The 14,335-nt window shown below is 37.8% G+C and overlaps 1 protein-coding gene and 4 non-coding genes across 5 annotated transcripts; all 5 read right to left on the reverse strand.

Annotated features, from left to right (window-relative positions):
* Positions 1 to 4,836: 4,836 nt before the first annotated feature.
* Positions 4,837 to 14,089, reverse strand: RPS12 (ribosomal protein S12). Its single transcript, XM_026048173.1, has 4 exons — positions 13,978 to 14,089; positions 12,236 to 12,338; positions 11,744 to 11,845; positions 4,837 to 11,012 (listed from the first exon to the last, which is right to left on the reverse strand). The coding sequence occupies exons 1-4, from the start codon at positions 14,073 to 14,075 to the stop codon at positions 10,950 to 10,952; spliced, it is 366 nt and encodes a 121-aa protein (XP_025903958.1). The 5' UTR covers positions 14,076 to 14,089; the 3' UTR covers positions 4,837 to 10,949.
* LOC112954960 lies at positions 10,519 to 10,603 on the reverse strand. Its single transcript, XR_003250809.1, has one exon. It is a non-coding gene; the product is annotated as a small nucleolar RNA SNORD100 (small nucleolar RNA).
* LOC112954958 lies at positions 11,291 to 11,425 on the reverse strand. The gene has a single exon (XR_003250807.1). It is a non-coding gene; the product is annotated as a small nucleolar RNA SNORA33 (small nucleolar RNA).
* On the reverse strand, positions 11,914 to 12,000 carry LOC112954959. The gene has a single exon (XR_003250808.1). It is a non-coding gene; the product is annotated as a small nucleolar RNA SNORD100 (small nucleolar RNA).
* LOC112954957 lies at positions 13,224 to 13,298 on the reverse strand. Its single transcript, XR_003250806.1, has one exon. It is a non-coding gene; the product is annotated as a small nucleolar RNA SNORD101 (small nucleolar RNA).
* Positions 14,090 to 14,335: the final 246 nt, after the last annotated feature.

A 14,335-nucleotide genomic window follows, 5' to 3' on the forward strand; every position in this document is an offset into this window, starting at 1 on the left:
AGAGAGAGAAGTAAACTGGTAGTACCTACATTAAAACAAATATTCAGCTCCCACAAATCACCTTGCCCAGATCAGGAGAGGTGGCATCGTATATATGCCTACATGCCAGGCCTAACAATATATGAAGCATTCATATATATCATATATCTGTTATCTCATATATACATATATATGTTCATTTTTTCCCAGCTATATCCACCTCATACAGCCTGCTAACTGTGCACTGTCCAAACTTCAAAGCATGTGCAAACACAAAGTCCTCATGGGCTTCCCTTAAACATCCCTGGTTAAGTATTTCACATGATTCTGTGTCTCCACAACACGCCTGAGCTGAATGATTTCCTCACTCTATACTTCAGTAAATTTGGCCACACAAGCTAGAGGCACCCAACAATTTACAGCAACTCATCTCAGGTTCTTTATATGTCTAAAACAAACTTGCAACAGTTGTGAATGCTCAGGTATTCTACAAGATATGCTCCTTTTATCAGATAAGCCACAGACAAGCTGGTGTACACAGAAAATGAACACGCTGGCTCTATCCTCCTTCGTGAGCACTTCTAAGGGACTTCAGCTCTGCACAGGAGCTCATTGCAGTGGTAGAAGCTGCAACACCATTCTTAACCATGATATCATAGTCTTCTACTTCCTCTTGATTAACCAGTGCTGGAAGAAAACAAGAAACAAACTTTGCCACTTATTTCACAATTATTGTCAAGAAAGCAATGGTGAAGAGGCACGGTGCCTCCTAGATTCAGTTCTAAATTCTGGAAAGGGACATGTCTAAATGCTTAGACTCCTGTTGTCTCTTGCTATCCCTGTTTCTTCCCTGACCTATCAATCTACCTTGATACGTAGGGATAGAGACCTTGACCAATCTACCTACTTATTCATCATTTTCTTTCCACCACTTTTCCATTTTCTTATCCATCATTTTCTGTTCCTTCCTACAATCTTCTGGAAGAGCACTTTCTCCCACACACACTTCTTAGCCAGCTCCCCTCATTTTTTCTATTACAACTCAAGCCTATGAATGAAAACAATTAAAATTCCCACAGAAAATATTGTTAGAGTTTAAAAAACAACAACAAAAAACCACCACACACCCTATCCCTAACAAAAGTGCCAAGAACAGCTATGATGCTTTGACTAAAATTTCAGACAATTAAAATATTTAATGTAGACCATCTGTATGGATAATTTCAGCCCATGGAAAATAAGCTTGGCAAAGCTCTCAATGACACTGACATACAYAGCAATCTCAGCCCTACCAACAGTGATGTCATTGACTTGATCATAAGATAATAAGGAGAGACACTGCAAGTCTTTGGCTATTTCTTGACTGCAGACCAGTTTGGCTGAAAGCTTTTCTTCTCATTTGAAAAATATGCAAAATCATTCATAGAATCCAAACAGCATTTTTTTGAAGAGTGTTATCACACCACTAYAAACAGGAGAGACACACATGTTCCAATTAACTTTCTTTTGAAAGGATTTGTTTAGGTTAATATTTACCCTAAGTCACTACCCTTCAGGCATACAGAAACTTTCCTAGAATAGAAGCATGAGTGTTTTCACATCAGACAAGGCAATCTAAAATGGCTTAGAAAACTTGTGACTAAATTATGTATGTAATTTATGTTTAAAGAGACRTTTTCTCTGATCTGGCATGTTACTGCTAAAACTGATCTTATTATAAAGACTTCCTTGGGGGTTTGATTCACTCTGAAGACAGAAGACAAATCTTCACACATGCATGTGAAATTTGTCTAATTTCATGTACATACATCTACACATTCATCTACACAATAATACAAGAAATCTCTTATATTGCAGTCATCCTCTATCCTTCCCCTTTCCAAAAGGTTTCTTCATCTTTGTACACATGTATCAATTTTGCTTGATGATCATTAAGTAGCACTAAGGCCACAAGAAGGAAGAACACTAGTCCTATATTCAGTTAGCATTATAACATCGTCCTTTCTCCAAGAGCCTTTTCGTAAACCTCTGTTTTATGTGTCTTAGGTGCTTTTTTTTTGGGAAACAAATGGAAGACAGACATTTCAGTRGCAAGTGATCTGTGTGTATGCCACAATAACGTATGAAAAATGTCCCTTTCATAAGATATTRTTGTGCAGTGCTTGCGAGCTGGATTATAATTTGTAGACAATCTTCTAGCCTAATATTTGGTTTCCTAAAGCCAATGTAAATTTACAACACACCCTAATCTGTTTTCTTAAGAGTAAGTCAGAATCTCTCATCCCTATTGCACACACTAGGACTGTCTGCAAATACAGAACAGATAAATACAAGGGGAGTAGAAGGAAATGTTGGTTTTGCCTACATTATACTGAAATAATAGTTTCTATAAGAGCCATAACCAGGTTGGGKTTTTTTTGCCTCCTCTCTGCAGGTGCTTTACAAACAGGCTACAAGTTGTGAAACACCTGCCTGTGCATACCAATATCTTGGGGAATGCAGGATCCCACATGTTAAGCAGGAAGCTGCATGTCCCTTCATGGAGGCAGGGAACATACATCAAGGAAGAGGAGACTGGCTGGAGCATGAGGTGACCCAGACAAGATGCTGGACATAACAGGACTGAGATGGCTTTGAGCTGTAAGGCCCAACATTTGTTTTATTTTTGAAAGTTTAAGCMTCAGAATCACCACAATGGTTTCCTGGACTGATAGTAATATGAAAAAAAGTGAAGCATTGTAAAAGACCTTGACACATGCAAGACACACACCTCATGCTTTATTCAAGAAGGGCTTTATGCCATGGTTTTGTTAAGAGGGCCAAGARGTGCACAAAGGCAAACAGATTGTTATGAACTGGTAGAAAAAGTTGTATTCGAAGGACCACTTTGAAGAGATATGAAATCTTAAATGGCAAACAAGTAAGAGTTGGGATGGAAAAACCTGCAATAAAATTGGAGTACAGATGACATCTAATGGGATCAAGAGAGAGAATGATGCTACTGTCAACACTGATCAGACAAGGACCAAGAGATGCAGCTCTCACAAGGAAATGTTAAAGGATGTCATGCTGACTTTGAACAGATGGTTAAGTATCCAAGATGGGAGAGGCAAAATCAACTGAAATTTTGGATAGAAAACATACCCCTGGATTGGAGAAGCAAGTTTCTGAATCTCTGCAGAAACTGGGAGCTGAATCTTTATGTACTAAATAGGTACAGTAGCTTGCTAAATTCCATATGCATACAGACTTTTTTTATATGCTGATAAACATTATATTTGGCTGCCTTGAAAGAAACAAAGCTGAAAGTGTTGCTTGAATATTGTCCACTCAAATAAATGGAATAAAAGGGAATATACACCACAGTCTGTATTGACATACAAACACATTTATATATATGAATATCTGAGGGCATTTCATATTTTTTTTTTTTTTTTTTTGTGGAGGGCTTCTACAGAACATGACCTCTATTCCGCTAAAAACATCGACTCTAAAACTGGAAACATTTCAGTTTTTCTCCCCACATTTGCTTTCCTAAACCTCTCCTCGGCATCTGCATTATGTTATCCAGCACACTGGCTGCTAACAATACAATTAAGATTAAAGGTTACTTTGAGGGCACAGCTTTTTTGCCCTATCCTTAAAATACAAAGCCTGGCTGAACGGGGATTTAAACTTGTTCGATGTGTAACGTGTCTTAGAACCATTTGAAAAACAAAGAAAGGAAAATTAAAGTGTCCTGGAATTATGATTTTTTGGAGTAGGAAAACAGGAAATTTACTTTAATAAAGATTTGTCTGCATGTCAGCACAACACATCTTTTAAGTTTCATTATGTGATTGTAAAATTTTACAGGAAAGGAATTTTGCAGTTGAGACACTGGCTTAAATGCCTATTACTTCATTGTTTTTAGAAAATGAACATCTGAACACTTACACATTATTATCCTTGTAAAGTACCGACACACAAACTCTACATTGTTGTGGTAGAGAAATTGTTTTCTTATCACAGTGACAGTGACCTCAGTCAGGTTACAGCAAAAATGAACAGACTCCCCATATTTACCAAGCTGGAGGTAATCAACAGCCAGATAAACATTCATTTGTACATACAGCTTCCATGTGGATATATATTATTGTGTAGCTTTGCGCCTAATCGGTAATATGAAAAAGCAGAAAAGGCATTTTTTTTCTCTCTTAACAAGRCAAGTAGGTATAGCCAAAATGATTGTACCAGTTTGTAAATTCTAAAAAAGTGTGGTTGAATTACTTACAGAAAATATGCCCATGTTATGTAATGCTCTATTGCTTGCATAGATCTTGGTGAAAACACTTTTATATATTTTAAATACTATAAAAAGGCTCTCCAATTGGCTTTTGAACTGGAAGAGGGAAAAAAAAGCACCTGTTAAAACAGAGGGATTTTCAAATTAGGTTTTATTAGCGTATATAATGTTATGAGCCAGATACTTTTGGAACTGTAAGGAAGAAACAACAACCAATGTCTGAAAGTTAACAGATAACTGTGTTTTTTTAGTAGATCGTTTACAATAGGCCAGCTACGTGAATGAGTTGATAYAGATTTAGATTTTTTACAGCCGCACCCTCATTCAAAAGTAATCCCAATACATGAGAAAATTACATAAACCGGTGTAAGATCACAATACATTCAACTTCTCCATTTGTTAAAAGGATTTTCAAAATAAACATGTGCTTGCTACAACGGGGAAAAGAATGTAACTGTGTATTTGTGTAACTGTCTAAAGCTAGAAACCATTAAGAAAAGACATTTGCCATTTATTCTGCTTTCCTTCAGACTATGTAAATTAAAYCACAGTTCTGTGCTCATCCACCACTCAATATACATTTCAACGGCCCAACACGAAAGTAAAAATCCTATTGAGAATTTCTRTTACTTATTTAGGGTTATTTCAAATCCCTATTACCTCTTTAAAGGCGAAGGCAAGTTTGACAAATGGATGTATACTCAGAGCTGCTTTACAGCAGCGGATGAGATCTGCATGAAGTCGTCAGAAAAGGAGGCAYGTTTTGGGGAACAGCATTTGCAGCATCCTTACTCCTTAAATGGAGTAAAATGGACATAAGGGCACTGATTCACACTGGAACAGTGCAGAAAACTGAATCAAAAGCATCAACTAGATGATTGTGCTTATTTTTAAGAGTGTTAAAATAATGTGTTGTATTACTAAGTATCTTTCTGTTACGTCAGGTTAGTTGTTATGTCAGGTTAGYGGTAACCAGCTATAACATAGTTTTTGCATTAAATAAGGCAGAAATATATACTTTTATCTCAGTAACTATGCATAAAACCAATGTTCTCTGAAGGAACAGYAGAAGTGCTTCTGCAGCATCTGTGCTGACAGGCTCTGATCCCCTGGCATTTGTGCTACTGCAATAGCTATCAGCARTATTGCACTGGGAAATACATATATGCATGAGCTGTCCCTGCAACAAATGACTTTTTAAGTGAGCACTCAGGCTCCCACCATACATTAGGAGCACTCGCACTCACTACTTAACTAAAATAAGCATGGAATAAGAGAGCCTTGCCATTTTCATTGTTTTACAGAAAATCTTAAAAATTCTATGAGAAAAAAAATGTAAAGAAACTGGATCTACTTAATCTAGAAGTCTGAKAGGGCAGATAAGCTAACTGTCTTGCAGCATGCAAGAGGAAAYAGTGACAACTCATGCTGCTTAGCCAATTTGGATTCAAACACTATTTTTTGGAAGGTAGGTTTGGGTAAAACAAAGCTTGTATGGAATTTCACTCACAGAGAGTGAAAAAGAGGAAAAAAAGAAAAAAAAAAGAGCTAACACTACAGGCAGTATAAAATGTTTGAAGTCCTATTCAATTCTCCCTTGCTGATGCTGCATGGATTTTAGAGTCACATTACAAAACCCTAATTTGAAACCTAATCGTTTTGGTCATAAAATCAAGATGTCAAGCCAACTCTTTCTGGAAAAGCTATTTAAGAAGCATTGGTTTCAATCCACTGAAGCAATCTTGACATGAAAATAGAATTGTCATTCCCTAGTATTAATATTCATACCAGTGTAAAATGATCAGGTAGTTTATTTTAAAAAYTATAGCCCTGAAATTGCATTAGTGTATCATTCAACAATTACAAAAGAAACACTAACAAATTTACTATTGTGGTATATGGCTCTCTTTATTTGAATACCTTTTCCTAAGTCATATATGTGATGGTGATGATGATSAACAGGAAACACATAATCCAGCTATTATTAAAGTAGTTCCACTGAAGACTTCACTGCGAAATATATGTATGAAAATCTTGGAAAAAAGAATGCTGAGAATCTCTGAATGTTRATTATTATTTAAAATTTTTTAAGGAGTTAATTGCTCACCACTTCAAATGCCAACAAAAAGGAACTTATATATTTTAACATTCATTTTAAGAGGTGAACTGAAAGCATCTTTCTGATAGAAAGCAGTTAGACAGCTTCCACCTAACACATGGCATTTCAAATAATCATAGACCTCAAAAGCTTCATCAAACTGCTTCAAAAATGAACAAGACTCCTTCAATACCTAACCCAAGAAATGTAAAACATAATTCAAGATTATGCACTAAAAAAAAAGGGTACTTACTTTTTGTCTATCCATAGTTTACCTTTCCAAACATTCATTAAAAAAATGTTTACCTTTCCAAACATTCATTAAAAAAATGGATCTAATTCCTTTAAATACTGACAGTCTTTCTGTGAATGTGTTACTGTAGCTGAGTAACTCACCAGGTCCAATGAGTAAGAATATCTCATTGCATCTCTGAGCATTTGTAAGCAACCTCCCTCACATATACCAGTTCTATTATTCAAGCAGGATTTCACAATTACTATCTTGGGAGACAGCAAGTATACTTAATTCTCAACAGTGAGAATTTTTCTAAATCAGGGTCGTCCCATCAGCTCATGTACTAGCCCATTCAAGCCCATGGCAAAATTCCCAGTAATTTAACTGTGTCAGAGGTGTGTTGATGCACTTTGCCTAGACTGTACTTGAGATGAATATTCCACTGGATACACACAATACAGACACTATCCTGCTAATGAAGATGTAAACTATTCTCTGAAGAGTGAAAACAGTTTAAATCATATTAATTGAATCAAAATATTCTGTAAAGTTCAATGGCTAGACTGTGCTGACCTTACTTCCCAAATTGCTATTGTTTGGAAAACAYAGACCACTCCTTCAGGATATATTTCCAATGATGAGTGAGTCAAATGACTTGGTTGAATTTATCAACTTGCAGTGTTAATAATTCTTACCATTAGACAACTATAAATTCAGTGTGTGGTTCCTCTATGTGGCTATGAAACTATATATAAAAGGAATTCCACTGCTCAAAAAAAAAAAAGACAGAATCAAAACAAACAAAAAGCAGTATACCTATCCACAGAATATGCACATCTGATCTACATTTTTATGTCAATCTGAATTTGGTCCTACTGTATTATTCTAACATAATCAAATGAAACTAATCATACTGTAAGCTTTTCCAGGTTTAGGAATACCAAGGTGAACAGCTYGCGGAGCATCAACTTTCTCTTATACAATGTATCTGACTTCCCAAAAGTCTTCCTCTGCAGGACTTACAAATATACCAAGAATCAGAAAAATCTCTTCTCACACTGCTATGTATCTTGTCTCTTGAYGGACACTTTCACATGTTGCCCATACACTTTTACAACTTTACTTCGTTACTGAAACTCTCACAGACAGGATACGTACTGCCACAATCCCAGAGTTGTTTGCGGAATGCACCCTATCACTTTCAATATTTTCTTTATCAAGACACATCAAGGAAAGGTGAAAGGACACGGCTTGAAGCACTGAATAGATGAAAAGATAGAGCAGACTTCCAARTGGAGGTCAGAGAGATGAAAGTATGTAAAACTTAATCAGTTTAGTAGAATTTAATTATAAAGGGGGGAAAAAAAGGCTAAGTTCTATTTTATGCTGAGTTTGGGGAARTTTGTTCTCCTTTTACTTTCCTAGGATGATTATCTCAGTTAACATCCCTGTGAACATGTGAGCTTCTTTTCTACAAATTTTCTCACCTTTTTTCTTCTACTATCAAATTATGAAACAGTCCCAGCTAATTTATTAAGGAGGGTGGGTTGGTATTGAAGCACTTCACACTAACAAGACCATCAGACTAGATGAGGTGTAAATTGTACCAGCTGAATTTTTTCATTTTGTGTCCAGCTTTAACTAAATTAAGTCTCAGCTAGAAGGGTAGACTCATTCTAACAGGAAGTCTCAGATGTAGTGTTTGACCTTGCTAAAACAATACAACTTCTATTCAAACCTTACTGCTTTGAACAAATTTAATTTCTTAATCATGGAGGCAAGATTCACTTTATCTGTCGACCTGTTAAGTCATGAATGTGCACCCCATTTCTTTGTCTCTCTTTGCAGTCAAGYGTATAAGATGTTCTGCTGTCCCTCTCCCTTTTGTCATTTTTGTTGAAGTCCTATGTTTCAGCCAAATCACAAGCTACTTCACAAGCTAATTCAGTTTCCACATACCCAAAGATGGTCTTAGTTCTGAAAACTACCATCTCCATGGGTTCCTTTTTCCTCTAATCTTTATCCAGAAACAGCTCTCCACTTCCCGCAGAGGATGGAACATGAGTTCAGGGGACTGAGGGCTCAGGTGAGTCCTGCTCTCGCCACTAACAGTGAAGCCTAACTGCAAAGCATGAAGCACTATGTTCTTGTGGAGGAACTTATGCAAAATAAAATAGTGATGGCTACTATGAATTCTTGTAGTTGAAAATTAGAAGTTCAGATTGTGTATGTAAATATCACTATTTTCACAACTGCTTTAAAAGAGAAAAAAATGGTCGACCGAAGCAGCAAAGCTCTTTTTCCCCCATTTACCTTTTGCCACGTAAAGTTATCAAGTCATTTCCCTGCAATCAGACTGGGCACCCAAATTTAGAACAGGTTATGATCAGTTGCTTCATTTTAAAATCAGTTTTCCAATGAGTACTACAGGAGCCTCCAACTTATACTTGCAGCACAGCAACTGGAAGCTCTCCTGACCAGGACCTCTTATGCACCTGTGAAGAGTCACTCAAATTAACYAAGYGTATAAAAACAAACAACAAAAAACAAACACRAAGTGACTCTTAACATCTYCCCATCAGTAATATTTCTCCAAGATGCTTTCCCATCCAGCAGCTCTTCTGGCTCCCATCACACCAGCTGGATGCAACAGATTCCAGGCACAAGAATATTCCCAATGAAGGTGGGGGAGCCACTTACCAATGGCTCCGACTTCAGCACAGGCAGCTTATGCTACAGTTTACACCCCAAATCCAGTGCCCACCCCCTGGCAAGGCACGAAGACAGCCTGTTCTTTCGGCCCATTAGCAGCAGAGTTGACAACTAATCCTRGGACTATCAAGGTTGCATCAGCAGCCACAAAGGACAGGAAGAACCAAATTTAAATCTCAGGTGTATTGAGGTTAAGCCCATGTACCTACCAGGCTCCAGTTTCAGAACCCATTTTCTTGTGTGAATTTAGCTGTGCTAGAACAGGGAGTCAAAGAGCCATAAATGTTAGCAGACTGTTCCCTAATCACACAGATTTTTTTTTTCTACAATGCCTTTGCAAACAGCCTTATTAAAAAATAAAGCACACATGCTTAAGCGTTTTCAAATGGGAACCAAAACTCTTAGAAGATGCTGCTGGAGAGGGTAGGTGTATTTTGATACATTTTTATGTACAGGAGCAAAATATTTAAGCTTATTAACCACAATGAACTGAGAAAGTTTTTCCAGAGGCTTTAAACTCCATTTAATATTTATTTTCATTTTCAGCATTTAGGAAACTCTTGTAAACTTGGCAAAATTTCTGCAACTGCAATACTATCTATGAAACCTTTGTCATCTCTACTGAAAAAAAATCTCTGAAGAGAAACTGGTAAAATTTGCAATTTGTGAGAACTTCCATCCATCTATAATACGGGCCCTTTTATCCATAATACCCGATCAACGGGATTTAAAGCATAATTGCCTAAAATCTCTACTGAAAAATCTAGCAAAACTGTATTAGCTGAAGTCCCAAAATAATAAATGTTGATTCCACAACCAAATACATGTCAGCAGCAAATGTACGTCAGTCCTGGTGAGCACTTTCTAGATGGGAGTCACAGGGTCAAATATCTGAGAGCTGTAGGGAACTGCCCCCAATCCCTGGGCAAGAGCCCACCCCCCCATACCAATACATGTGTGATCAGGGGTCTCAGTAGAGGGGTTACATAAACATGAATAAAATCGGAGCTCTAGGGCCTGATGCGTATTCCTAACTCCTCAGCTTGCAGGGTCCCAGCCCCTGTTCTTCATAACCTGTGTCCCATTTATCAGGATTGAAGAACTCCTTACCGCTCCAGCTGCTCCACTTTGCAGAAAAGGTGAAAAATATGCAAACATGAGTGAAGAAAATCCACAGTCATAAATYCTCAGCATTTAAGGAATTACTGCAGCATCTCAGAAGATTTGGGTAACGATTCAGGCAGTTTTCCTCACTTGTTTCRGTAGAGGGAGCCAAATTCTCATCACAGATGCAGCAGTACTTCAGATTTCCCCAACATGTTACCTGGAAATCACTGAARCAGTGTAACCTGAACACTGCCCTGCCAGGGGCAAGCAAAGGCACTCCAGCACTTCCACGTTTCCAAAGCTGTGCAGACTTCCACTGTTAGTCTTTGGATAGGAAGAGGGAAACAGCAAAATTTTAGGAATTGCAGAGACACACCATTACYTTCTCAGGAAGCGGACAGCACAGAAGAACTCCAGACCTAAAAAAAACTCCTTTCAACTTACTACTCTTGCAATTCAAGGTTTTGTTGCACAGTTACCCACCTATCAAACACACACACACACAACATCAGGCTCAATATTTATTTCTCAATTCATTTCTTGCACTTGAAGTACTCTTCRATGACATCTTTGGCCTGAGATTCCTTGCCATAGTCCTGTAATATAAAAAAAGTATCATACAGATCCATTCAAACATTTATAATCTGTGTTTGAAAAGACAACTGACATTTTCTGACAGGATTTTTCTGAAGGCATTCCTAAATACAGCCCTCTCCCAGGGGTATATCCCTGGTAACAAACAGAATCACATTTCCCAGCTACTACTACTTAATTCCCTAAAAAAGGGCTACTCACTCAAATGTAATATATTCTTTTATGAAAGGATTACCAAAAATATTAAAATACATTCAGAGATCATTAATGTTTATTTGGAAGATGTAGCCATCTGTTGGGACCTCAAAGACAACAAAGTCTGCAAGGCTCGTACTGTGGCTTTACTTTGCCAGTATTATCTTAAAACACGCTCTGCAAAACATTGTCAGGTTAAGCAGATGTAAATAACTGGCACTTATATTTGTCAAGGAGAACCTCCTCTCTTCCAGTAATAAAACCACAATCTTATTTACTACTGACTAGCAAGTTAGCCTATCTACTTTAAGGACTGTAATATTCATCTACAAAATTGATACAATTTCAAATAAACATTTTTCACAAAAGTACTGAACAGAAAATAAGYAGTATTTTTTGCTTTCATTACCAACAAGGGAGAACAACCATTTTAAGCCCCAAGAACTCTAGGCCATAGTTTGCATTAAAAACATCTCTCACTACGTTTTCACCACTTGCTTTCAGAAGTCAGGACAAGCTAGAATGAGCACTATCTTACTTTGACAACCACACAGCTGCAGCCCACCACCTTGCGAGGTTTTCCTTCTCTGTCGATCTTGCAGAGACCCACCCATTCGCCCAGTTTTTTGTTGTCATCAACCTGTGAGAGGCACAGAACTGCATTAGGACTGGACATCCATAACATAACCTGGTTGAGCAAAATAAGCTGCTGTACTCTCAGAAACATTGGGTAACGTATGGCTGCTTTCCTCACTAGTGTCAGTAGAGGGAGCCAAAATATCATCATTGYACAGCTCCTATGGATATTAATTATGCATTATGGATTTAATTATGCATTTTATTTAAGGATAGATTGCAATGTAAGTTTCTTGTACTGATGACATGACTGCACAGAACATATGGGCCATATATTGCAATTGCCATAYGGGCAATTGCAGCCCAGTGCTTCAGGGAGTCAGCTCTCTGAAGTGAGGCAAGTAACAGATTGTGAACAATTTTTCTAAACTTCATGTGAAATTCTGATACTCACCTTTATTAGGTTAATCTGGTGTTCTGCACAAAGTGCTTCAACTAACTTTACGTACATAGGCTCATCACAATTTGAGGCCAGAACACAGAGATGGGCTTGGCGTCTAAAAAAGAGAGGCAAAAACTGTCAAATRCAACTTCAAAGGCTAAGTTTCTCTTTAGTAATCAAAACCAAAAACATAAGAATCAGTGCATGTTTGTATATAACAGCTTTAATTTTTGCTTTTGATACACTTTATGGACTTTTGAAATACTAAATWTACTTTTGATATAATCTACTTAAGCATTTTATATACATCCTACATTAATTAGAGATGCTGTTAAGCTTTATTATCAGAATCTATTCATTCTGAAAGTGTCTTAAAATCCCACTGAGTAACTCCTCAGTCTTCTGAAAAAACGGTGTACTGACCACATAAACACCAGGTCCTACAAACAACTGTTTTTTTTTTTTTAACTGCTATTACAAAGCAACCTATTTAAAAGTTGCTCAAAGATCACATTAATTCAAGGTTAGAACTGAATTATTAAAAGCTAGAATTATGTCAAACTGTTTTTAAGTTCTTCAGAACAATCTCTTCTACTTACGTCCAAAGAAGCTGTTATGACAGGGCCCCAATTCTAATTAGGCTCTCTGTACACTGCAGTACAATGTTAAGAATATCAAAGGGGTACCTGACAACARAGAGAGCTGTATAGGTCTTCTATGTTTAACTTGATACAATTTGACCACTGTAAACAAATTCAGTTCTCCTAAATGGTTCTTTCATCACCAATTTCACCAGATCATTTCATAAACAGCTTCCAAACAAAAATGGTCACACACAAACTTACAGAAAACCTGCACATAAAGCAACTCCAATAGCACACTACGCAATGTTGGGTCTTTCTCAAAAAATTTCTTAGAAACTATTTTCTGATCAGTTGGATTCCATTTCCCTTCCCTCCTCTTTTCTTTGGCAATTTATCTAGGAACATTTAATGTACAGGTTTGTCAGACCACTATTATCACTCATAGGAGGAGTGAAGGGGTATCCGACAAAATAGAAAGTCATCATTCAAACACTGTAGCTTTGCATTTAAAAGTGGGGTCTGTTCTTAAAAGCATTTGCCTACACCACCTCACATTACCAGAGACTGTATTTGCATGGTATTGCTGGCACAAGTAGAGCAAGTTTAAACACTGCTTTCACATGGTATCTCCAAACAATTCTTAAAATTCCTTACAATTTCAACCCAAAAAAGTGAAGCTAGCAAAAATAAAAGCAGATCATACTGACTTCGAGATTTTCATTAGGAAAAAAAAAGCTTTAGATTCAAGTATTTTAGACATATGTATTAACTCTTCCAGTCAAGTCCTTCAAATATTTTACAAGCTTTTATCATTTCATTAAGCAGCATCACTACAAGATTCCTGACAACCTGACAAATTTCCCTAGGCGTACACTACCATCTTCTTCACAACACCCAACCCACATATCGTTGCAGGATCATAAGAAAAGTTTAATATGTTGGAGACTCTTATTTATGCATCATCTAATTCATCATCTACATTTTATGATCATAATTAAAGGCCTCAAAATACTAATAGCAAAACACTGATCTCATCTCTTAGAACAAAGTGTAATGTTCCAAACCARAACTCCTCCACTAAGTATCTAGTCATGGTAAGCACCGTGCATGCAATAACCTACTTTTCCCAGCTTTGCTGCTCTCTGCCCACTGARAGAAAACACCACTTACTTGTCCAGGGCTTTGGCTGCTTCCCGAATCCCACGAGCGAGGCCATCATGGATGAGTGCGGTCTTCAGCACTTCTTGCAGGGCGGTGTTAACATCCATTACACCTCCAGCAGTAATGCTAGACACAAAAGGGGTGTCACCCTGCTGCTACACAGRGGCAGGCGGCTGGGGCTTCCCCACGGGCCTGCAGCACCCAGCCGTTAGCACGCTAAGGGGGCTGCCAGGGAGTTAGGCAGATCCCAGACCCGCCATGGGCCCASGCGGCGCCTCCCCTTTCCCTACGGGACGGGAGAGCCTATGGGATAGGGCAGCAGGAGAGCAGCCTGCGCACGAGGCCGCCCGGCGCCCCGCCACGCAGC

Source organism: Nothoprocta perdicaria, unplaced genomic scaffold (genome assembly GCF_003342845.1).
Source record: "Nothoprocta perdicaria isolate Ctin4 unplaced genomic scaffold, notPer1 scaffold_52, whole genome shotgun sequence".
Lineage (NCBI taxonomy): Eukaryota > Metazoa > Chordata > Aves > Tinamiformes > Tinamidae > Nothoprocta > Nothoprocta perdicaria.